Source organism: Meleagris gallopavo, chromosome 9 (genome assembly GCF_000146605.3).
Source record: "Meleagris gallopavo isolate NT-WF06-2002-E0010 breed Aviagen turkey brand Nicholas breeding stock chromosome 9, Turkey_5.1, whole genome shotgun sequence".
NCBI classification, from domain to species: Eukaryota; Metazoa; Chordata; class Aves; order Galliformes; family Phasianidae; genus Meleagris; species Meleagris gallopavo.
In genome coordinates this window covers 8,086,830-8,111,418 of record NC_015019.2, presented here as the reverse complement: position 1 = coordinate 8,111,418, position 24,589 = coordinate 8,086,830, and the positions used below count along the sequence as shown (strand labels likewise).

The 24,589-nt window shown below is 35.7% G+C and overlaps 1 protein-coding gene and 1 long non-coding RNA gene across 3 annotated transcripts in view; one reads left to right on the top strand and one right to left on the bottom strand.

Moving 5' to 3' along the window:
* Positions 1 to 24,589, bottom strand: part of LOC109369053 — a 48,221-nt gene that overhangs the window by 10,446 nt on the left and 13,186 nt on the right. The gene's annotated exons all lie outside the window — the stretch shown is intronic.
* The window catches only part of KLHL4 (kelch like family member 4), a 34,429-nt gene continuing 9,848 nt past the window's right edge, over positions 9 to 24,589 (top strand). Inside the window, exons 1-6 of the mRNA XM_003208363.4 lie at positions 9 to 437; positions 17,209 to 17,382; positions 17,664 to 17,800; positions 19,456 to 19,652; positions 22,276 to 22,488; positions 22,871 to 23,057. Of these exons, the coding sequence (XP_003208411.2) occupies positions 16 to 437; positions 17,209 to 17,382; positions 17,664 to 17,800; positions 19,456 to 19,652; positions 22,276 to 22,488; positions 22,871 to 23,057 (1,330 nt within the window). The 5' untranslated portion in view covers positions 9 to 15. The remainder of the gene's footprint in view (positions 438 to 17,208; positions 17,383 to 17,663; positions 17,801 to 19,455; positions 19,653 to 22,275; positions 22,489 to 22,870; positions 23,058 to 24,589) is intronic.

Below are 24,589 nucleotides of genomic sequence, written 5' to 3'. Positions count from 1 at the left end.
TTTTTTCCTGAAACAATGTCAGTATCTGGAAAGAAAGAGTTTGATGTGAAGCAGATCCTGAGGCTCCGCTGGAGGTGGTTCAGCCACCCCTCGCAGAGCTCCGCAGGCACGGGGGGCTGCCACCAGCAGGAAGGATATGAGCACAGAGGGACACCGGTGCAGAACAGGTTGAAGAACCACTCTCGGGACAGAAATGGGCTGAAGAAAAACAGCAGTCCTGTCCACCACAATATATTGGCGCCTGTGCCCGGTCCAACTCCAGCGCACCACCGATCGATTCAAACCTGGCATCAACAAAACCTCATAGAACAGCTTCGATCAAATGAAGATATTCCCAAAGCAAACACAGAGGAAAACTGCGTCAAGGAAGATTCAAGTAAAACCCCACAGGAGTTGCAGATGATCACAGAGGAAAATTCAGATGAATCTGCAGAGAGGTAGGAGTTTTAAAGTCTGAACTTCAAAAGCAGTACTTCTATCCAAGTTATTCCCTAAAACTGTCTTTTTTCTTAAGCAGAATTCTTTACTGCGTTAATCTCACTTTATGTATGTGCACACCCACACTCATACAAATAGAAATGCATTCACATTAAGAAGTGAATTGAAGGATTGTGAAATGTAGAGGTTTGATATGTCATTTCAGAACCTCAAAAAAAAAATTAAAAAAAATCCACCAGCTTGTCAAATTTTTCCTATTACAGTTTATGACATACTAATTCTTTGTCTTGACTTATTATGTGTAAAGACAATGAAGAAATGAGCTTTCTGAAATGCTGTCCTCATTCTGACTTTATCAATGGGTGCAACTTTGACAAATGAGAACTGCTGGAGATGCGCAGTCTGTGTGGTTGCCATCAGTTTGTCAAATTCCTCACTGCCTTTTATTAGTGCCTTCTTGACAAGCATAATTAACCTTGAACTAAGTGGAAAGGAAGCATCATTACTTGCTTTTTTGAAGGTTTCTTTGAAATAACGTTACCTTCACAGCTTGTTTAGCACACTAACGGACAAATATTTTCTATAAGGTCAGGTTAAAAGATATTACAGCTATGCCACCTTAAAGGTCTAAGAACAAAGGAAGAGCTATTTTTAAGATGTTCATAGGCAGAAGAAAACAGAAGCACAAGTTATTTGGTTAAACATACCATTTAGATTGATGATGTTTTCAGAACTGATGTCAGCAGTAATAGCTCCTACAGCAACAAATTTACTTCTCCTTTATCCCTACTTTGACTCAAATTATGCATTTACAATGCAATTATTTGTACCATTAGATAAGACTGCCATCAAGTCTTTGGGAATAATTTCAGATATTTATACTGTACTTAAATAGAAATCCATCTTAACTGAAGTTATAGTTTCTCTCAGTAAAACAAATCTGACAGTTTGTGTATTTTTAGGAGTTGCTGTTTTTCAAGTTGTACATCTGGTATAGGGAACATTTGCAGACTGAACAGAAAAAATGCCTTTCAAAATGTCATTCTGAAAACAGTCTTAATGGATGCTATGTAAAATCATTACAAAATAAAATCAGTGAGGTAGGATAGTTTTGTGTGCTCATTCATGTACTAGTTTGTTGGCATAACTTACTTCAAATAACATTACATATTTCCTGGGGTGGAGAGGGGGAAGCAAACACAGGCACATCTTAAAAAGAAAGTAATTTTAGTTTGAAAAATATAAAGAAGGGTGAATAATCAAGATAAGACTGTTGTCTGATGAAGAAAGTTAAAAAAAAAGCATAATGAATTCAGTTTGGAAGGTACTGAGGCACTGTCTTCTAAAATGAGATGTGACATTTTCTCCAGCTATATAAAAACTTTATGCCAAGACCTCATGAAATGTTGTTCCTTCATATTCATTCAAATTTACGTTCTGTTGAGTTGTTCAAGTTTTCAGATTTTAGAAGAATTTTGGGAATGTGTATCATAACCCATTGGTATAGTCATGTGTGTTTTCTGTAAAGTTATCAGTAAAAGCACATTGTAGGATAAAGGAATTCTTAAACACCTTAAAGTGCTGACTTTATAAGACTTTGTTTAGAAAGTCAAATGCCACTATGTGTTTCACTCTAATTAAAATTTTATTTCAAGGAATTAGAATATATTCTTAAAGATGCTATAACATAGATCCAATTTCTTCAGTATATATCAGGAGAAACAGCTAAGCAAATAATCTGTCTTTCTCTTCTTCTGTAGCATCTAACACACGACACACAAGAATTAATATGCTAATCACTTGGGTAGAAAATCAGGCATTTGGAAGTTCCCTAACTGCATCTTCTTACACTACTAAAGTCAATGAAGAATGAACCATGTAATTATTGCCTCCATGTGCTCTTTCACATTCATACCTGAGGATACTAAAAACAACTTCATACAAATTGTCCTTTTATTCTGTAAAAGGAATTTTGTCTTGTGAGCATTGAGCATTGACTCTAATCCAATCATTTTACCTCTGCCTGCAGAAGTTCCATTTTTAGCTGGACTCTACAGCATGACAAGTTGAACATACTACTACTTGTCACTTGGACATTCAAAATAGTGGGAAAGGTTAGGAAATCAGGGCAATGCTTAAATCTTAAACAGGATATATGCAATTTCTACTAGCAACTTAATTCTTTCTACCAAAAAAAGCTGAGGAAACATTAGAAGAATATTCCTTATTTCTTCAAAATAAATTGAGACATCTTTCTCCAGAAACCTCAGAACTTATTGACTTCACTAATTAGGCAGGATCTGTGAGTCTGATGAAATATGGGTTGTTTACTGAGGAAAAAAGGTAAATAAAGTTCCAAAGAACTATTCCATTTTGAATATTCTACCATGAATACACTTAATCCTGTTTTCTTCAACCTTTTTGGTGCTCCTGTACCCAATACAAAATAAGTAGTCCAAAACCTTTCTGACCTACAGGCTCCTTCCTGAATACTAGCCCTTGACAAATGACTGACAATGAGAATTTAAGGGATGAGAACACAGTATTTTTTCAGTAACAATACCCAATTGAGATGTGACCAACCAATAAATGCTATGTGCATAACAGATAAATAAATTGCTTATTGACTCATGGTTAGGATAAACTTCCCAGTGTGCTTGGGGACTGTCTTGCTGCTAGAAGAACACACTTAAAAGGTATCAAAAATATTCTGGAAGCATTTTAAATGACGCTCCTTGACCTACTAAAAGATCCTTACAAAGTTTGCACCTGTAGTTCTGGAAAGATATGGATTTTATTTGCCTGGTCTGATTCTCACCAACTGACTCCTTGAATGAGGACCTTTACACATGTGAAAAACAGAGAAACCAGTTAAAACCTGAATGGATGCCAACTTCTTCCGTTTATTTGTACACTGTATTTTTTGCTATAAGATACTATGGGATTAATGGGATAGTCATAAGGCTAAACCTGCAGAACACAGACATGCAAATAAAGACTAAACAACATCAAATATTTCAGGTTTGGCTTAAAGGAAGCAGGAGCTTAAGTGAGCTTTGAAACAATGTATGGTAAATAAGCTGTGAATTGCTTCTAGTTCAGAAGGCATGTGCCTATTGTATACTTTACCTAGTCTGTTGATAATTTCACATTTCTTTTAACTATCTGGAACATGATAAAGTTCAACTTTTTCCAGGGATATCAAAATTCCTTGAAGAAATCCTATTTCTTTCAAAGAGAATGGTCTGGAAGTTGACCAGATATATCATAGAAAATCCCAAGATTTCACTGTTAGACTTTGTTTGATGATCAACAAAAACTTTGTTTTCACGTGCAAGATATGGAAAAGCACTTGTGCAAAGAAACTGAAAAGGCATTCATACCTCCTAATAGGAAGAATCCATGATATTAAATTACCTTGATTACTTTGCTTGATTAATTTTGGACTCACAGACATGACTGTACTGATCTTATAGTGCAAGAAGTATACCTATTATGTATTTACATTATGCTATGCTGCCACATCAATTTATGCTGGAAGGTATGTTATGGTTCTGTAAGTATACTATTGAAGACCATGTAAGCTGGCAAAGTACCTCTATTCCTCCTAGTAACCCAAGGCAGTGGGATTTCAATAATGAATCTAGCATCCATTCAACATTTTTCTTTTATGCACTTATAATTGTACAGCTGAAAAACCTCACAAATCCACTTGGTTGACAAACTTCAGTTTTGGTAAAGATATATGCTCTCTAATCTTCCATATGAGACAAAATTAATTAATTTTACTACACTCTTTTGATGTCATAATCCAAGCAGCTGGTGCTGATGGGTGTACTCAGATACTCAGGAGGAGTACCTTCTTAACAGAAGCAATTTTCTGTAGTTACTATTTACGATCAATTATTTTGACAGTTCCTTTTGTGTAAGACATGAAAATTCACATCATCTTTTTTCTTTGCCAACAATATGGAAATAACTAACAATTTCCCATACTATCACTGATATATACATACAAGATTATTGCACATATTATCCTCTATATCAGAGATTTCCCTAAAATTCTTATTTCCATTAGCAGATAATAGCCTTGGCTCAAAGTACAGTGAAATAAAAGATACTTGAAATAAAAAATACCCTTTTATTTGTTGCAGTAGCCCAAAAGACATTCAACAGAACACAGAATCATAGAATATCCCAATTTGGGAAGAGACCCACAAAGACCAATGAGTTAAGCTCCTGGCCCCACACAGGACCACCCAGAATCTAAAAACTAATGTCTGAGAGCACTGTCCAAGAGCTCCTTGAGCTCTGGTAGCTTGGAGCCATGCTCGCTGCCCTCTGGTGCAGAACCTTTTTCTGACCCCCAACCTGACCCTCCCCTGATGCAGCTCTATGTTGTTCCTTTGGGTCCTGTTGCTGTCACCAGCAAGCAGAGCTCAGTGCTGCCCTGTGAGGATCTGTAGGTCGCCATGAGGCCTCCCCTCAGCCTCCTCTTCTCCAGGCTGAGCAGCTGCTGAGCTTGTGATTCATGTGAGCCCTGCACCAAGACGCGTTCCCTAACCATCTGTACATTTTTGCAGTTCTTTGTCCCTAAATATAGTACTTCCAACAAATCATCTTATTTTTATCAGATAATGTCTCCAGTGTAATATTACTTAATTCTGATCCTAAATAGAAGCTAAGAAAATATTTTTGTTTTATGGAGAATTTTGCAGTTTCTTTAATACTTTATATGTTGACTTATATGCAATATACATTAAAAAGATGATTTTATGTCAGTCTGCTATGGACAGCCAAAATGCTTCATTACAACCTCAGGGAAAAGCAGAAAGTAATTGTCTGCTAAAGATAAGCTTTAAATAAAGGTCAAAATACAAATTTGAAGCTTGGAACACTGAAAATGGATTGTTTAAGATATTGTAGCCAATCTCCTCTCAGAAGTGATGGATATATAGTCTATGTGGCATTTCAACATTTTAATGCAGTGGAAGAAAGGTTTGCAGCTGAGCATTTGTGGCAATAATGTTGGAAGAACAGCCCGTTGGCAACAGTGAGATGCTGCATCTGCTGGTGCCAAATATTACTTCAGTTTTACTTATGAACTGAGAAAAGGCATAGATAATTAGTGGAGCTGAGTTTTGATAGTATTTTACTGTAACTGTCTCACAGCTGTTTTTAAAAATAGGTGAGAGTACTGAGAAAATTTTCTTGTGACATCTGCTGTTTGCTAAAAGTAGAAAATTTGTGAAGTTCTAGTAAGTGGCATCTCATGCAAAACTGAAATCAAAATGCACATTTACCCTTTTCTTTGAAGTTGTTAAACTGCAAGGAAGGACAGGGCTTTTCAGGCAATGTGAGAATGTAATGAACAGTGACTACTGAAGTCATTTGGACTAAACAAATGCTATTGCCTCATATAGGATCCCTTGGTACAGAAATGAGAATCAATGCCTCAAAAGCTTCCTCAGCAGATTTTATGCCTATTTTCTCCTTCTACTGCAACATCTTTGGAGGAGCTTGACACACAGGCTTACACTTAACATGCACAGCTTTCAAAGATGAATTATTAGAGACAAGGAAAAAAATACCATTTAATAGTAATTTAAGAAACTATGACAATTCTATCAATTTCAAACCAATTTCTTTATGATTCAATTATCTTCTCATTTCTTCTCCATGCAGTGTGCTCTCAGCAAAGACAGCTGCTAAATTACTTCTTAAAGACTTATTACTGTTCTTAAAGTCTCTGCCTAATGTCTCCAGAAAAAGTTAAGATGATTAAACACATGTGACCAATGCAGAGCATGTTCCACAGACATAATAAACATGTGCAACTGCAAAATCAATAGTATATGAAATCAATTGTATGATTATTGAAGCATTATTGGAAAAGGGGGAGAGTTTGCTTGATTTGAAAATTACAGACAGAAATGTAAAAGAAATGAACAATTTATGTTCATAGTTCAAAGTAAACAACTCAGACACACACACACAAAATATATTTGCAATACTGCCATAAGGAACATTACTAAATCTTTCACAGTTAAAGAAAGAAAGAGATTTGTTGCAGTAAATCAGCTAGAGTTAGCCCACTGCATACTAATTCATTCAGCTAGAAGAAAATAATGATACTATATTTTAAGAATAACTACATCAGGTGATATAATAAAGAATATGTCTTGTATATAATGTCTGTAGGTATGCAAGATAAATAAATACAGAAATGCTGAAGTACAGATTTACAGAATGAGCTAAAGGGAGTATAGGAACTAAACTCAAAAATCTCTAAATCAGAACTGTAAAAGTTTCTTCCTGTGTGTAATCAGGCCCCACATCAGTGACTCTATACTCAGACTCCACCACTCAGCTCTGACAAATCTCCCAATGCTCCTCCTTCCCCTTTCCCAAGAAAATGCTTAATAGTCAAAATTCAATTCAAAGCTAATTAAAATAGATAGAACAAGAACTCATGGCCTGGGTCTTTCCAACAATTCTGCTTATCCACTAATTACTACCATAAATCATCTTATACTTCATTCTAGAAACTGTTTTCATTTTATATGATGAATCAGGATAATTCACTAAAATTTTGTCTACTGCTCACAAGCAGAAAGATAACTAAAAGCATGTAGAGGACCTTGTAGATACTATATTCACGTGAAGTTAGAATATATGATACAGTATTTAAATGGCTTTGCTTTAAAAGCATTTTGTCAAGAAAAAGGGCACAGATATAGAAGGATACCTTACTTAGAAATGAAACAGAACAAAACAGAACACTGTCAATTGTTTTCTTCATTATTTTATCAGCTAAAACATACTTAGGCTAAATAAATGTTCATTGGAAAAGAACGATTCCTCAATCTTTCTTTGGTTCTGCTACGCATATTTTGAAAATTGTTGGACAAGAATCTTTCCCAAGTACTAGCAATTGATTTAACCAAATACAAGCTCTCCAAGACTGCCTCTAACTTGTAAAATGTATGACTTCACGAGTAGCTGTGTTAGGAACTCAAAATTAACATCCACTGATTCTATCTCAGATTTGCTACGTGTTTCTTATATAAATGCAGAGAAACAATTTAGGCTCTTGGTACCACTGCTTGTTCATATTAAAGATAACCTTGGATACCTATTTTCTTATGAACACAATAAGAACTGCTTAGTGTTTTTAAGCACCACAATTTTCCTAAAGCCTGCTAGTAACATGCAAACTTTAAATGTGTACATTACAACTGATGCATTATACTAGTATTTCTCACGATAATACCACATAATGTATATAGCTCCCATGATTATAATATCACAAAAGTCAGACTACTACTTGAAGTTTTCTGTTTCAACCAGTGATAGTGACCACCAGCACAGTTATAATAAAGTGTTTTGAACAGCAAACACAAAAGGAATACATTTGACAAAGTGGAGAGCCGCTGTCACCATTTGCTATGCTTGAATTTACCTCATTAATTAGAAGAGGAAGGGAGGCACTCTTGCAAGACAAGCATTTTCAAAGCCTGTTCATTTTAATAGAAGTTGGGAAAATGAACCTTTTTGAACAGTGAAAACATACCTTGATTTAAATGGAAATCATAAGCAAACCACTAAGAAATCCTAGGAGCTGGAGAAAAGCTATTTTGAGCTATTACATATGGTTTGCGTTGCCAGGGAAACCTCTTCTACGGTGTTCATTTAGCACAGATGCCCAGGAAAGCTCTGTGTCTCCTTGTCACACCATTTCAGAATGTGAAGAAATAGAGAAGCACATACACACACACGCAGACAAAAATATCTCAGTAATTTAATCTTAGTCACATTCTGCGTTTTTGGTGGGAGTTAGTTTTTTTTTTTCCCCAGTTCTTCCATGACCACTGTGTTAAAGAAAAAGCTTTGTAACCAGAAACCTCTGTTTCCAAACAGGATGTTTGTTGAAATATCACCTTCAGTTGAGATCCATTTGAGTTCACATACAGATAGCAAGCTATGTAGGCAAAGGATTTGCCTGTACCATATACATAGGGAAAACACAGGGAGTAAGTCTGGTGATGCCATTTCTGACCCACCCTTCTGACCCCTGGTCAGATTTGACTTGCCAAAACACATCATATAATCTGCTTTATTGCTGCAGCCAAGCAGGATTTACTTCAACAGTATTGGGCATGCTCCCTTTACCTCTTTAGACCTCAGTTAGGTGATAGCCTAGAAAGCAGTTGCAGTCTGCCATGACCAAGGACTCACCTGCCTCTCTGTTGTGCAGGCAGGAGAGCTCAGATCACTTCCATAAGCACTTGTTCCAGGGTGTGCATTAACTACACAAATACAGTCCCAAACTAAGGCAAAGCACCTGGACAAACATCTAAGGTCCAGGCAAATGTCTTTCTCCTCCTGACCAGGTGGTCAGATAGAGAGGTGATACAGGGAGTCAACAATAAGAGAAATTTGCATGGTGCTTTAGAAGGAAAGAAGCAAAAATACAAATCCATACCTACAGTGCTCCCTTCTGAGTTTTGAATCCTTGTTTTGTTTTGGCCTGAGTTACTGTTCTTCCAGTGACCTAGAGCTTGTGTGTGACTGAAGTTTTGGGCTCTAAGTGACCTTAATACACGTCAATCATTTGTATAAATCTTAATACCACCAAACTTGGTTTAGACTGGTTAGGAAAGAGGTAGAAATTGATTCTTGTTACCAAGTAATTTAATTGATGCAATAAAACCAGCAGTTATTTTAGACATCACACTAGAGCTTTCTAAAGAAAATCCTCTAATTTGTCCAATACACCTAATAATTCTGTGCTGCTTCTCTGAGTCATAACCTGTAATTCAAAACATATGTAACCACTGAACTAAGACTGCATGAAGAGCTTTAAATCAACCATACCTACATATCAGTTAGCATAATACTTGTTATAAACATTTAAAGATTGAAATGCTTGTTCTGAGTCACAATTTTAACTCTCACAGAGGACATTACTGAAGATTACTACCAGTCTATCTAGCTAGTTTACAGAAAACTACATGCAAGGACAGAAATTCCTTTCTATGTGATTACTTACAAAGAAACCCCACTATTCTACATTCAAGTACCATGGCTTAGGACAGACTTTTGATCTCTCTCTCTGAGATACTTGACCTAGTAAAATCACCTGGCAGTACAGCCAACTCAGTCTCTTGATAAATCTTGTCATACTGGATTTATAGGCAATTTTAAGACAGGTTCCTGTGAAGTTACAGCCATGAAGGAGCCAGACTGTTCAATCAGAACACAATGAAGCAGTGAGAAAAGCACAGAAAGGAACAAGGTTGTAAGTCAGCACTAATTTTTTGTCCTCATTTGTTTTTTCATTCACTTAAGGATGGCAGACTCATCTATAAAATAAATTTAGTTTGGCTTGGTGCTACACTATGCCAATAAAGTTGCTCAGTATGAAGCTCCCACGAGATGCCATAGATGTGCCAGATGTGCCTCTGACTTCCTCTTCAGAGGAATTCAATATGCATCTCAATTACTGGTTAGCTGTTTAAATTAATGCTTCCTTACACTGTTCACTTAGAGTTACAATGAATTCAAAACTGAATTGAGCACATAAGCAGGCCTTCTCCTCCGCATGGTCTCTCATCAGAAGTCTCTCTGAAGCACGCTTAATGAAGTAAGAATCATGGAACTAATTAGTTTCATCTAGCAGTAATCATGGTTGGGTTTAAGCAAAATTTGTTGACCTTAGCTTGTTTTTGTTTTTTGTCCTCTAACTAAAAATGCCACATCCAGCATCTAGTCACTATTTTTCATTTTGCACATTTTGACAACTTGAGATAATGTCTTTTAGTTCTTTAGGGAGATGCTATTAAATTACCTAAACGTATTATCACCAGCTACATGAAAGTTGAGCAAGGAGTAAGCAACCTCACTGAATTTCTCCTTCAAAGAGTTTTAATTTTCACCAACATAATCTTATAATGTAAATATTGAGTTAGAAATCATGTTATTGCAGTGATGATTTCAGAACTCTTATTGGAGTCTTTGAGTGTGCATTGATTAAGGCAACAAAACATTCCATATAATTTATATTTTTTCTTACACGCTAAATTTTTATGAGCAACAACTTTCTTATCTGTCTTAGGAAAAACACATTAACTAAAATATTTTGTTTAAAATCAGAACACAGGTGAGATTTTATATGGCAACATATATACTTGTATATTTTTTACTGAAACATTTTACTTAGTTATTACTCTCCGTTACACAGTGGAAATGAACAGTGTTAATTCTTTTGGAGGATCATTCTGAACGATGATTTGAGATAGCATTAATTTAAATGATTTGTCTGAGACACTTCATCATTAAATACAGATAGACAGATATCTATTATAATAAAACACTCAGGGATGTACATCTAGTGCACTCTCCAGACTGATTAGATATTAGCGGAGTCCCAATTTTTATGAATTCATCTCATGTCGTTATAAAATTTATAGTAAAATTTCATATTCAGATTATTCTGAATGAGGAGGAAAGCCATTATTTAATTTGAAAATCCCTACTACATTGCAAATGTTAACACTAACATATCACCATGATAAAAGTCTCTATTTACACTGTATGGCCACTGAGAATCTGAAGAAATAGCTGCTGAATTTTGTTCCTACAGTCCTTTCAGTGATTTGAACCATGTGCACTGGATCACTAGAAACTCCCACATTCAGCCAACAAGTATTGCACGCAGGGCTGTGGCTCTCCCAAGGGACTGCACTCCTGCAGCGTCCCACTGGGAAGGCAGCCTGGGGCATGAAGTACAAATCCACAGAAGGCAACAGCCCCATCCACAGCCTTCCCAGCTTGTCCTGCTGACATAACAGAATGGGAGGCCAGTTGATGCCTCATTTTAGTGTCTCTTAAAGTTTCTGAACAGTTCTGCAAAAAAGTTACTGAACAATTTTCAAAACTGAGCCCCAAAAGTCAAGAACAAATTGTTATACATGCTGACTCTCAAACAAGCATTTATTAGTGAAATTTTTAAATGTTTCCCTTGAGCAGTTAAAAATAATTCACAGAATGTTGCTGTCCAACCAAAGAAGATACGAATCAGATCTTATTGTGCTTTTACACAGTACAAAATTCTGAAAACTATTTACTGTGTACACACAAATACCTCCATTTCTTACTTATCTGTATAGAACAAATTGCAAACATAAATCTCCACTGAAGACACAAGATGCCAATAAAGGAATGCATAAAGCTTTCAACAAATTGTCTTCCCAGAAGCATAAGATAGTCTGAGGCAGTATATATGCTAAGAACAATCAGCACTGCAGTGAGACAGGAAAATAATTTTACAACTAACATCCACCATTAAAAAAATAAATATACAATTTCTAAAGGAAAAAGGAGCTTCGTGGGAAGACTATTTGGATCGAGCCTCTTTGTAATGTGAAATGATGCTGGGGACACAGCTGACACCATCATAAAGGCCTGCAAAGTGCTGAGGTGCTCTCCAGTGGAATTATCCCACCAAAAGCATGCTTCCAATTCACAGGATAATTGAAATAACCTAGTCTCAATTCATTTCATTATGAATCATAAAATTATCTTAACTACTGCCAACTGAAAAAGGTGGCAAGTTTCTGTGAAAAATTGCAAAAAGAACTTATTAAAGATAGGCTGTTATTCAGATCTCCAATTTCTAAAGGGATTGCCAGTGTGAACTTTCAGTGGAAGTCAGCAATCTCTCTATTCACCTCAGTAATTGTACATTTCAGTTGTTTACTTCTTCCTTTGCTACAGTTACTTTGTTATTCCATTGCATGCTAATGTTCCATACACTTTAAGATCATAATTTTTGATCCACAACTTTTTGCACAATATTTAGATGTTATATTTACCAGCAACATCTAAGAAAGGAGACAACTACAGTAGAACTATTAGGAAATATTGAATATTAAGGTAGAGGTTAGGACAACTACTGATTGCATGTTGTCAGCAAGCAATTAATACAAGTGCATAAACTTTATAATTATTTTATGCTGTGTTTAGAAGTCGCTTTCTAATAGAAATATTTTTCTTCATATCTCAGCCAACTGATTTAGGGGCCCTACAATTTGGCTTAAGGAGGTAGCATCTTTCAACTTCCAGCTCCAGACACCTTCCAACAGAGGGTCAGAACTCAAGCAGCTGCATGGGGGAGAATCTGCCTATGTGGGGGCTGACTATAGCTTTCTCGAATAAGCACAAACAAATCAGAAGGAAAAAAACGATGAGTTGCTTTGTAAATATTGCTGTACAAACAAACTGAATTGATGAAGTTGCAGTTTTGTCTGACATCTTGTCACTGCTAAAGCACATCCAATAAACCTCAGAGTCGAAGTCACATGGATGTTCTCAGCTGTGATAAAGGCTTAAGATGCCTAATGTCTCCTAGCAATGTCTCTAACTGCTATCTGGTTTGCTGTTATGGATGGGGTGACCTACAGCTCAGAGGACCAAAATAACAACCTGTAAGTAACAGCAATGACTGAACTGATGGTTGAACTGGACTTCACAAGTATTAAAAGAAAAATACTTAGGTGCTTTCAACAAATATCCAACACAAGAGTGGTCACTACAAAAATATAAATAATAGCCTTATCAAGAACAACAGATCAAAATATGCATTTCATTATCTGGTTTTCATGCAATATTATGCTTCTAGGCTTCCTAATCATTAAGGGTTTTTCTTTTTTTTTTTTTTTTGGCCACAGGCAGAATTAAAGAGGCTCCAGCCCTTACAATTCTGTGATTCTGTGATTCTGTGATCATACTTAGTTTAAAAAGGACATGGCAATTAAATGGCATTTATGTTTTATCATGTTATAATTAAATAAAGATGAAAAGTGAATTTATCATTTATAAACTGATTAATGAAGAGTGCTGTGTTGATTAATGAAGAGCACTTTATGAAGACAGAAAATGATTTTAATATAGAATCATAAAATCACCAAGGTTGGAAAAGACCTAAAAGATCATCCAGTCCAACCGTTCACCTATTACCGATAGCTCCCACTAAACCATGTCCCTCAACACAACATCCAGTCTTTATATATATATAATATATATATTATATATATTATATATATATATATTATATTATATATTATATAATTCAGCAATTTAAAGAATTGTAGAGAACAGGCCTGGAATGAACCACAAAACTTGCCACTTCCATTCCCCAAACCAAAGGAAAGATTAAATTTTCCCTCCACATCATCACCTCCAAGAAAGAGCTTTTTTGGGATTCATTACTATCTAGCTGTTACCTTCTGTCTTCTTATCCTGTAGTTTGTTCAGGTAATTACTCACATGCAAGTATGAGCAGGTCTTTGAAAAATACAAATTTGCCCAAAGGTCAAAAAAGTTGAAGACAAAGATAACACTTTCCATTTCAGTTCTGTTCCCCAAATTTGTCAATTTGCTATCACTTAATGGTGTGATGATTATACCCTATTTCTATTGTATACCTGTCTGTAATGAAAATACGGAGCAGCATAAGATGCAGAATTCAACTGCAGTTCATTGAGAACATCTTCTGGCTTAGAAAAATGTTAAGTACCTATACAAGTTGTTGCTATCTATTTATTACACTTAAGACATGCCATCCTATCTTGGTTTTGAAAACGTCATGTGAAATACTGTCAGAAGTCATCCAAAAGTCAAGATGACTTCTGACATCTAATTCTTTTCTCCCAGTAAGCTTTCTTATCTTGTCATAAAGAAAAAAAAAAAATTGCTATGACATGATTTGTTCTGAACAGCCATGCTGGCTGGAATTTATCTCCTTGTTGTCATTTAGATACTTAACACTGTTTGATTACTTTTTCAGGTTTCCAGTTTAGAAGGTCTGCTCAAATATTTTGTGTTTCTTTCTTTCTTTTTTTTTTTAAACAAAAGTACCATGTTTTCACTATCCTTTACAAGTCCTTATGGGAAAATTCTGAAATTATTTCACTTGGCTCTCTACCTAAGATGAAATTTGTGCAGCTCAGCAACTTTGAAATCATTTAAGTATAGATTTACCTTTGCTCTCTTCAGGCTAATCTGAGATCTTAAGTTCTTTAAACTAGTGCTAATGGTGTTAATACATCTCAGCATCCTAGTCAGCACTATCACAAAGGTGGCAATAAGCTACTCAGGTTTCTGATTCTTCAGAACAGGTTTTCAGTAATTTTCCCTTTTGACTAATTGAAAACTAATTACTTGGCCATCAAAAGGCTAATGTACCTCTGGAAATCTTATTATTTAATATATTTCAGATTTTTTTTGTCCAAACTCATACACATTTTATAGAAAACTAGTAGTTCTTCATCCATTACATGCTTCTGAGTAGGTTTACATGAACTATGAGATCTCTTAATGTGTTGTCTTCTCATGGAACAAGACAAGACAGGTAGATACTTCAAGTTAATACATCTGTAGCTAGCTTGCCTATCTCTGTAGTGCAGTCTGCAGCACCCCTGATTTTATTTTAACATCAGACTTACTGATATTTTTCCCAACTTCCTTCTTCAATGTACTTTAACCTCTGTCTTCTTAAAGTTCACTGCTTTTTTCCTCCCTAGATTTAAATTTTTAAGCTCTATATTTGAGTTATCTGCATATCAGTAATAGTCATACACAGAAAGAAATAGAGAAATATCTCAGAATTTAACTTATCCCCTCCATATAATACTATACTTACTATTTTGAATCAGCTGCTGAAAATTACAGAAATCACGGAAAACTACAGAATTATATTTACAAAGTTAGCCAGTTTTTTTTGTTGTTTGTTTGTTTTCCTTCTAGTACTCTTCAATCTCTGAAGATCTTATCTTATTTTTTTTTAAATAATTATAGGGTTGTGTTATTTCTGCTGCAATTAAAGGTCACTCTAGGGCATATAAGGAAAAAAAAAAGGACCCAGAACTGAGTAAAATGATTTGACTATAAGTCTCTTTTTTAAATCTTTACTGCTTGAAAATGACTGCCTTTCTCACAAATGCAAACACTCTATTGGAAATTGCTAATTTCAAGAAACTGGTACCGTGCATCTGCAGTAGGGATGAATGAATATTACTCTGGCTGAACTCTGACACATTAAGGATAAGAGCAGTGTAATACATTAAAGTACAGTACTTAAAATTGATATAATGAGTCTGAAGCAAAATATGCTTGGAAATCAAATGTTTGAAGTATGAAAGAAAGCTTAAGAGATAAATAGCAAAACAAGAATGTTACAGAGTATGGAGTTGGCATCAAGTAGTTGATGCAAAACTAATGAGCATATAATCTAATTTTTCAGTCTTTTTCAGTTTCAATGAAGCACTGAAGCAAAACAAACAAAAAGTAAAAAAAAAGTATAGTCATTAAACTGAGACAAATTAATTTTTGTAAGCTGCAAACTACAAAGGATACATGTTATAGGTGAACTTGATTTGCCCCTTTTTACTTAAAAGAAAAAAAAAAGAAAATGCACTTGACATTGTAGCAAAGTTTCAAAAGAAAGCTAGAGTTCATTGCATTGCTTTGGCATGTTTTAATATGTTTGTAAATAGTAACAGAATCTGAGTTTACCCAGAGAGAAATATGCACGCATTTGTGCACATCTGAGGGTTTGAAATGCATTAGTTCCTCAGGTGACACACAATTCAGGAGTGACACAGCTCAGTTACACCAGAAATAATGTGTTTGTGCAGACCACCAACAATATACATCCGGTGAGTCTGGCAGATTTGGGCCTTAGTTCTCAGTGCACTAAAAAGGTATCACATGCAGTTGGATATGAGGGCTTTTGAAATACCAGTACCTCAAAGATGTCATGTTGGTAAGTGGACTGGGGGACATCTGCAAATCTGACACAAAAATCTGAAGATTTTCATACTGATGGATTTTAAGACGGAAAAAAAAGGCCTAGAGAAACCTAGAGATATAGCAGTCATAACAACTCTGATTTTGCTCCATATCAATCTGAAAACTGATGTTCCATAACTTTTCTATAACGTAAAGGGAACAAAAAACTCTACTCTGTCACAATTCCAGATTACATATAATTTTTAATTGTTCCCCCTGAATTCCATTTAAGTATTTACTTATGCACAATCTTCGAAAATAAATGATCTAATTTACTTATATTTTTTGATTATCCTACTGATTCACTTCTTTTTATTTCTGTATTTTCTAAACTAAATGTTCAACTGTGAGCATAATCTAACACTCTGGTTAATTTCATAACGAGATTTCATCTCTGCTGTGATTCTGGATATGCACTGACAGTGTCAAAGACAAGCTTCTGCTGCCCTTGGAATTGGAAAAAAAACAAAACAACCAGGTGCTTTAGGTTTTAACAGTATATGATATAATACGCTGAGATATTGTAAATAAAATGATATTATAAACTGAGAAACCATTATCTATAAAAGTCTAGAATAAGTACAATAGTGCTGCAGATTGTAGCATTTGTGATAAAGATGCTTATTAAGAAATGCACTGCTATCTTACAAGAAACAGGTGAAAAAAAAGCTTTTCTAAGAAAGTATCAATAATATTTCAATCTGCAACATGAACCATACTAGAAGGCAGTAAGGAAAAAATAATCATATAGATAGGTTTTATGAGTATTTATAAGTGGGACATCTAAAAGAGTTTTGTAGTGGGAAGAATATATTTTTATAACACACATTTCCTTGAAAAGGCAAGGAATTAGTCTGTTATTTGCATTCAAATTGTAAAGGTAATAGAATCTACTAATTTCATGCTCTTTCATCACAGGCTGTCTACGACCAGCAGCTCATTGCTTGGTATGAACACCAATGGCTCTGAGGAGTACTTCCACTCTACAAACCACGCAGAGCAAACTTTCCGCAAAATGGAAAATTATCTGCAGCAGAAACAGCTGTGCGATGTTCTTCTCATAGTTGGAGACCAGAAGATTCCAGCTCACAGGTATCTGCCCCACTTGGGTTTACATGGCTTCAGAGCCTGACATTTTCAAATGCTAGGGAAATGTATGCCTACCCTGCCTGGCTGTAAATGATCAGTCACTGCAGAAGTAGGTTACTAATTACCCTTTTAAATTTACTGCTCAGTACTGTATGATTCAAATTCTATTGTAAGAGAATGTTTCTAAAACACACACAATTTACTACACAGTATTACTGAACTTCATGCTTGTTATGTATATTACGAAGTAATTTGCAGTCCTCCTAAAATGCTTCTATTTCAAGGTTGGTTCTCAGTGCAGTGTCTGATTATTTTGCTGCAATGTTCACTAATGATGTACGTGAAGCAAAACAGGAGGAGATCAAGATGGAGGGAGTGGACCCGGATGCGCTGAAGGCTCTGGTGCGTTATGCCTACACAGGTAAGTCCTCCATCACCCACATATACTATGTAGATATATATCTCCTGCTTTCTTTCTCTCAGTTTTTAGAATTTAACCCTATATTGTTGGACCTCAAAGGGTTGAACCAAGCAGCCAAGAAGACCAACTCAGAGAACGGTGAAATCACTTTTACAAGCGCTATACCAAGCAGGGTAAAAAGTGACACAGAACGTAACTGCTGCGTACTATATATCACAATCAGAAATATCCACATCATTCAAACCTGTGCAGTTGATTCTGGATGTTTGTATATTCTGTGATTAGCAAGCTACTCAGGAAGATGGCAGCCACCCCAGCCAGAAAACTAAAATGCAAAGCCTTTTCTTCTTCCAACCTATGAAGTTCTGTGGCAAAACATGCTCAGCTCTTGAAAGGAGAAAACTGGTTCTCCACAAAGTACTAACACTACACCAAACAGGAAAACAGCTTTCTGAATTTACGAATATTTGCTGATAAACTGATCCACCTCCTCAGTTTGCACCTATCACCAGTAACATTCAGTTTTTCCTTCTCAAATGATGTCCCGCACAGGACATTTCTAGCTAGCTTATGAGAATAGAATGGCACAATTTACATATCAGGACAGGGAGGCTGGAAGACATACTATAGGTACATATCAGTATTTGTATAGTACTCGTAATTTAAAAATGGGTTAGAATAGCAATAGATTAAATTAAAACAAAGACTCAAATGTAATTAATATAACGGTATTATCTTAAATGTCAAAAACAGAAGACTTCACTTGCTAGGTCAGGCACTTCATCAATCTTGACTGTTGTGTAAAGAGACAAATCTCAAGAAAGATAAGCCATCTGCAATCCAGACTGGAAACAGAAGTTTCTATACACAAAATAGACCCTTTATGTGCTTGTGGGTACAAACAAGAAGATAAACACGGGCAGGAGGGAATGCTGCATAACATGCATAAGGCACTAAATAAACATAAATCACCCAAAGAAATAGATTAGAATGAATGCAAAGAAGTGGTGGTGGGCTGCTTATTATCCACGTGTATCTAAAAATCATACCACCTAATTAAATTTCACCTCTTTCAGAATAGCATTTTAATGCTGGATATCAGCTAGGGAATCAAAGTATCTACTAAGCATAAGAATGAAAAATCTAATTAAATAAACACCTTCCAGTCTGTTTATGAACATAAAAAAAATCCCACAATCACATAATCATTTCATAGATAAATGAGGAAATCAAGTTTCCTGCAAGCATTTACTGTTAGCATTTCCTAGCTATTGATACTGAAATTCTCATGTGTAATACAAATTTATGATACATTTTTCAGGAACCCACATGTGAATTTTGGGAAAGGTTTTTGTCTAATCCCCTCTTTGTCTTTATTTCTTTTTTCAAGTAAAATCAGATCTGATAGTGTTAGAGTGTCAGTAAAAATGTTCCAGTAATTTTATTCAAAATCCACCAAATCCTTTAAGTCTCTTAAGATGTGTTTAAAGACTCCTTCAACATTAAAGGAAAATGAACCTGTGAATCACAGGCCACTTTTCAATTTTTTTTTTGCAAGAACAAAAAAAGTAGGGAGTGGGAAGATTTCAAGTTAATAAAGTTATAAAGAAAATGACCGAAAACTTGTATTTTTTCCCTACATGCAAACTGCACAGGTATTCTAGAGTTAAAGGAAGACACTATAGAAAGTTTGCTAGCTGCAGCTTGTCTTCTCCAGCTATCCCAGGTCATTGAGGTATGCTGCAACTTCCTCATGAAGCAGCTTCATCCTTCCAACTGCCTGGGGATCCGCTCCTTTGGAGATGCTCAGGGCTGCACAGAGCTCCTGAAGGTGGCACACACATATACTATGGTAAGTTAAAGAATCTACCTCTTTTACAATTAGAATGTTAACATCAAGTGTGAATACTCTTCCCAGAAAACACATGGGCTTTGGTGAAGCAGAGCAAGCTTTCTGAGTCTGATGCAGTGGCTGTGCTTTTCCTGCCCTGGCAAAGTCCCTGACCTGGGGACATCTCTGCCTAGCTCAGACTCCAAAGTGAAATTTCAGATCTGTGACTGTTACAGAAGCATTGGAAGGAGAGAAGAGTGTGCATAGAAAACCAAATATTCAGTTAGGCTTCCTATTTCAGAATTTTGTCTTGGAGAAGGATATACTTACTGAACTTAAATTCGTATGATTGGCATGTATTTCTTAAAAAAAAAAAAAAAAAGTAACAGGGCCTTAACATGGACAACGTCAAGAGGAAAAATAGTAATGGCTCATTCACATGTTGTAGATTCAACACCAAGAAAATTCCAAAGCTGATTTTAAGGTGAGGCACGTACACAACAAAATCCAAAATAAAGAATGTATGAGAAAGATTTGGAATGCTAAAAAGAAGCACATCTCTGACTGAAGCATAATCCTCCTCCGGCTGAAAGTGAGAAATGAATATTCAGTGTGGAAACAGAGAAGCAAGATAGCTGGCTGTGAAACCAAATCAAGGGATAAATATTCAGGGCATCAAGATGTGCTATAGCATCTTTAAACACAAAAAGAATAGCAACCGCTACAGCTAAATGGATATAAAAAGAACTCCTTGTTAGGAGACACATGGCAGCTTTATGCTTGAAATATTAGCACAGTATGTCAAAACCAGTTTAGAGGCTTCATAATGCTAAGAGCATTCCAGGAAGAGACCACACACTTCCACATGATGAAGTAAATGAGAGTGGCATGTGCAGATTGAGGGCACTGGTTGTGCTCCTTCCTGTCATACTAATGAATGGTTTGTTCAGCAGCAATCTAGATTTCTTTTATATTTTAAAGTTTGAAAAAGGACACTGAAACTAGAAGGATCACTCAAGCCCTACATAACAGCATTGTCCTTGCCGCTCCATACCATTATATCCTCAGCTGAAAACAGGAAATTCCCCCCTCTGCTACCTCTTTTGTCTCACAAGTCCCAGCCACATGGGCCTCAACTGTAACCATTTTTATTCACAGGCCAGATTTCTGAGCTGATTTTCAAAAGACATTGGAGAACAGAGATTGTCCCAATGCATGCACACAAACCATTGTGGAAGAGGATAAATAAAACATTCTGTTTTGTGTCAGGCCAGCCTCAACCACTTGAAAATGCGTACCTCAGGGAAAAGACCATAAAGATGTACTGTAAATACAGAGATCATCCAAATGAACTAGTAACATTTAAACACTTACAGAAGATAAGCTATAAACCCACATCCATTCAACAAAGACAGACACAAAGGAAGCTTTTCCCTTCATCTACTTCAGTCATTGATGCAAAGTATTAACAGTTTCCTGCCTAGTATCTTTACATGCAGATAGACCTTGTCCTGATAAACATCTTGTACTATATTTGTAACTAAATGTGGACTGGCCTTCCTGTTCCTATTCTCTGAATGTCACAAAATATTAAAGCAGGATGCACATAGCACAGAAAAGTTAGCATATCCTCTAACCACTAATACTTCCATACTTACATACTCAGTAGAGTTCTCTTGTAAAGAGTTACAGAAAGCTAAGAGACTACTGAAAATAAATAATACAAACATCAGTAACTAAAATCTCTTCATTTGTCCTATTTCTGATCTCTACATAGAATATATTTCTTCCAGGTACATAAATGGAAACTAGTAGTCCAAATATGGGTAAAATGCAACATGCATTTCTCTGCACATAACTTCAAAAAACAGCTAACAAAACATTTCTCTGGAATTAGCATAAGCAAACATAAAATATTTCAATATCAATTCTAGTATTGTTGTACTGGCCTGTACAATGTAATACTTTTATGGAAAATAATTCTTTGAAAGGTTCAAACGATTTCATATTTGTGATCATGCCTGGGGTTAGTTGTTTTATTGTAGCACTAGATTACGCTATTAGACCACTTTCTCAAGATCTGCCCAGTTTCCATTTGCCCCCGAAGTACTGTCAGAAAAGTGAGTTTAATTTCCCTCCATTTTCTGCTGCAGAGTAGAGACATACAGTCAGCACCAGATGGTAAAGAACTGCAAATCTAATAGAGTTTAAAGCTTGGAAATCCGCTTGTAACGCAAGCTATACAGTTAATTTGAATACCCACCTAGCATTCATAACATACACCATTTATCTTCAAATTGACTCCCTATTAAGCTGCATGTTAAGATCACACTGATGGTGAAAACTGCCAGTAGCAAATCCTGCCAGGACATACCAACAGGAATCCTGCCAACTGCAGCCATAAGCATGGTAGTGGTGAAATTGATCATTGGTCTTCTGCTCTACAAGAGCAAAGCTTCAAAGAGAAACCAGTCTCTCTCAAATGGTAGAAGGGGGTTCCTTGACTTATAGAATATGTATTTTATTTCCCTACACCCTAGAACAAAACAGAACTACAGTATATGCAAAGAATATATTACCTAAGAAAAGGTTAATTCAAGGTGTGAAAATCATGAGTGCATTGAAATCTATTTTTTCCTTTTAGGAACATTTCACAGAAGTTATTAAAAACCAGGAATTTCTTTTACTTCCTGCTAATGAGATTGCAAAACTCCTGTCTAGTGATGACATCAATGTTCCAGATGAGGAAGTTATATTCCAGGCATTAATGATGTGGGTGAGACATGATTTGCAAAACCGGCAACAAGATCTGGGGATGCTTCTATCTTATATCAGACTGCCTCTACTTCCCCCTCAGGTATGGAAGTGAAGGGCTAACAGGGGCCTTAACCATAAAGTGAAAACAAAACAACACCTGTAGAGAAGTACTGCTTTCTGCTTCTGATTTGTTGTTTCCTGATGTGGAAGTTTTTGGGTTTTTTTTTTGCTAACTCCATAATAGGTATGATTATTATTTGTAATAGTAAGATAGAATGTAAGATAGAAAAAAAACATAAATGTAATTATTGTGCTCACAATGATCTTTATAAATGTACCAGTCTCGTGGTATCTCAAAAGTACATTTCTTTCCTAGATAGCACTTTCACCAATCTCTGTAGCTACATAGACTTTACTAACTGAAGTGCATCCAACTTTTAATGATTTAGATACACATAAGATCATCACTTTTCATTTCTTAGTTACTAGCCGATCTAGAAAATAGTCCAATGTTTGCAGACGACCTAGAATGCCAGAAACTTCTCATGGAGGCTATGAAGTACCATCTCCTACCAGAAAGACGGTCGATGATGCAGAGCCCTCGAACAAAGCCTAGGAAGTCTACAGTGGGTGCACTTTATGCTGTAGGAGGTATGGATGCCACTAAAGGTAAGCTGAAATATTTATTTGTATTGAGTAATTGTATTAGAGACATGCAGAGAATATATGACAGTTATTGAAAAGTTTGTTAGAAAAACAGCAATTTAAGGATGGAAAAGCAGGAGAAAATCGCAGAAATCAATCCCGTATGTTAGATATTCTTCCTTCTTGCAAGAATCCTGTTTCTAAATAACATACATACAGCCATAAGTTCAGACAAGATTCACAGAGCGATCTTAATTATAAGAATTTGTGCAAAGTTTGACTTTACAAACCAGAAAAAACTAATATTCAAAATATTTCAAGAAATACTTAATGTTATTTTAGAACCCTGCTGTTTTTTCAGGATCACATGTAGAATTTTCTTCAGTTTTATAGGTGAAAACTAAATGTTATAGATATACTCCAGTTTTTATTATTTGATTTTCATAACTGCAACCATTTTACAGCTTTACAAATTACACTATTCCATTTAGCGGGAAGTATATTAAATTACTTTCTACAGGACTCCACTGCTCGGTGCCAAAAAACTGCAATTAGCTTAAAGTCTAGTGACTTGCTGAACAGCATAACCTTTAGCTGTGCAAATTCACTATTAATAGAATCACAGAGAAGTTAATCCATTTCATGGTTTGGAAAAAGTTGCTGATGACTAAGGTTTCCTATGCAGTGCTACCTTACTACCCTCTGCAATCAATTTCAATGCAAACTGTGTGTTCACTGCAATCATAACACGAAGAGAACATTCATTCTCAGGACAATTTAGAAAAAGGAAGTTAAGCCATAGCAACTAGTGAAATTTAATTAGCAATACTTGTTATTTATGAATGACATAAAATAACCAAGAACTCAAAATTACCCCTAAACTATTAAAAATTGGAATAAAATTTTATAATAGTTTTTTTTCAGTAAAGATTATACAAAGAATGGGCTATTTCAGTCAACATCTTCATTTCCTGTTGGTGCCTCTTCTACTTATTACCTTGGAGTAAAGCCAGCTCTTTGAACTTTTGCCTTTTGATGGTTAGAAGAACAGCACTTCCTCTCCTCCCTGCTGTCCTCTATATCTCTGACTCATACCTTCAGCTTTAGCTGGACTGTAAGATAAAGGAAACAGAACCTAAGAGACTCTGAGGCACTGGAAGAACATCTCTGAGAAGGGGAGAACTGAACCTCTGGCTAGAATGTGCTTTCTGTGATAAAGAAAACAAGAACTCTCAGAGAGTGCCAGGTTTGGCTTTGTGCTTATCTCAGGTGGTATATGAAGTCAAATCTCAACTTCAAATGATCAAGAGAAGATCAAAGAGCCACTTTCAGACTAATATTTAAAAAAAATGTGAATGTGCCTAAACTATATTAACTTTTGAAGCCTACTTTCAAGCCTCTGTAAAAATTACAGCCTACAGGGTATGAACACACTGTACACCTTAATATATTTTTCCCATTTTTTTCTTTTTTCTTTTTAGAATGTGAGATACTTCTTTTGAAGCTGAGAACTTTGGGGCACTCACATATTAGCATAAAATAAATGAGACAGAATC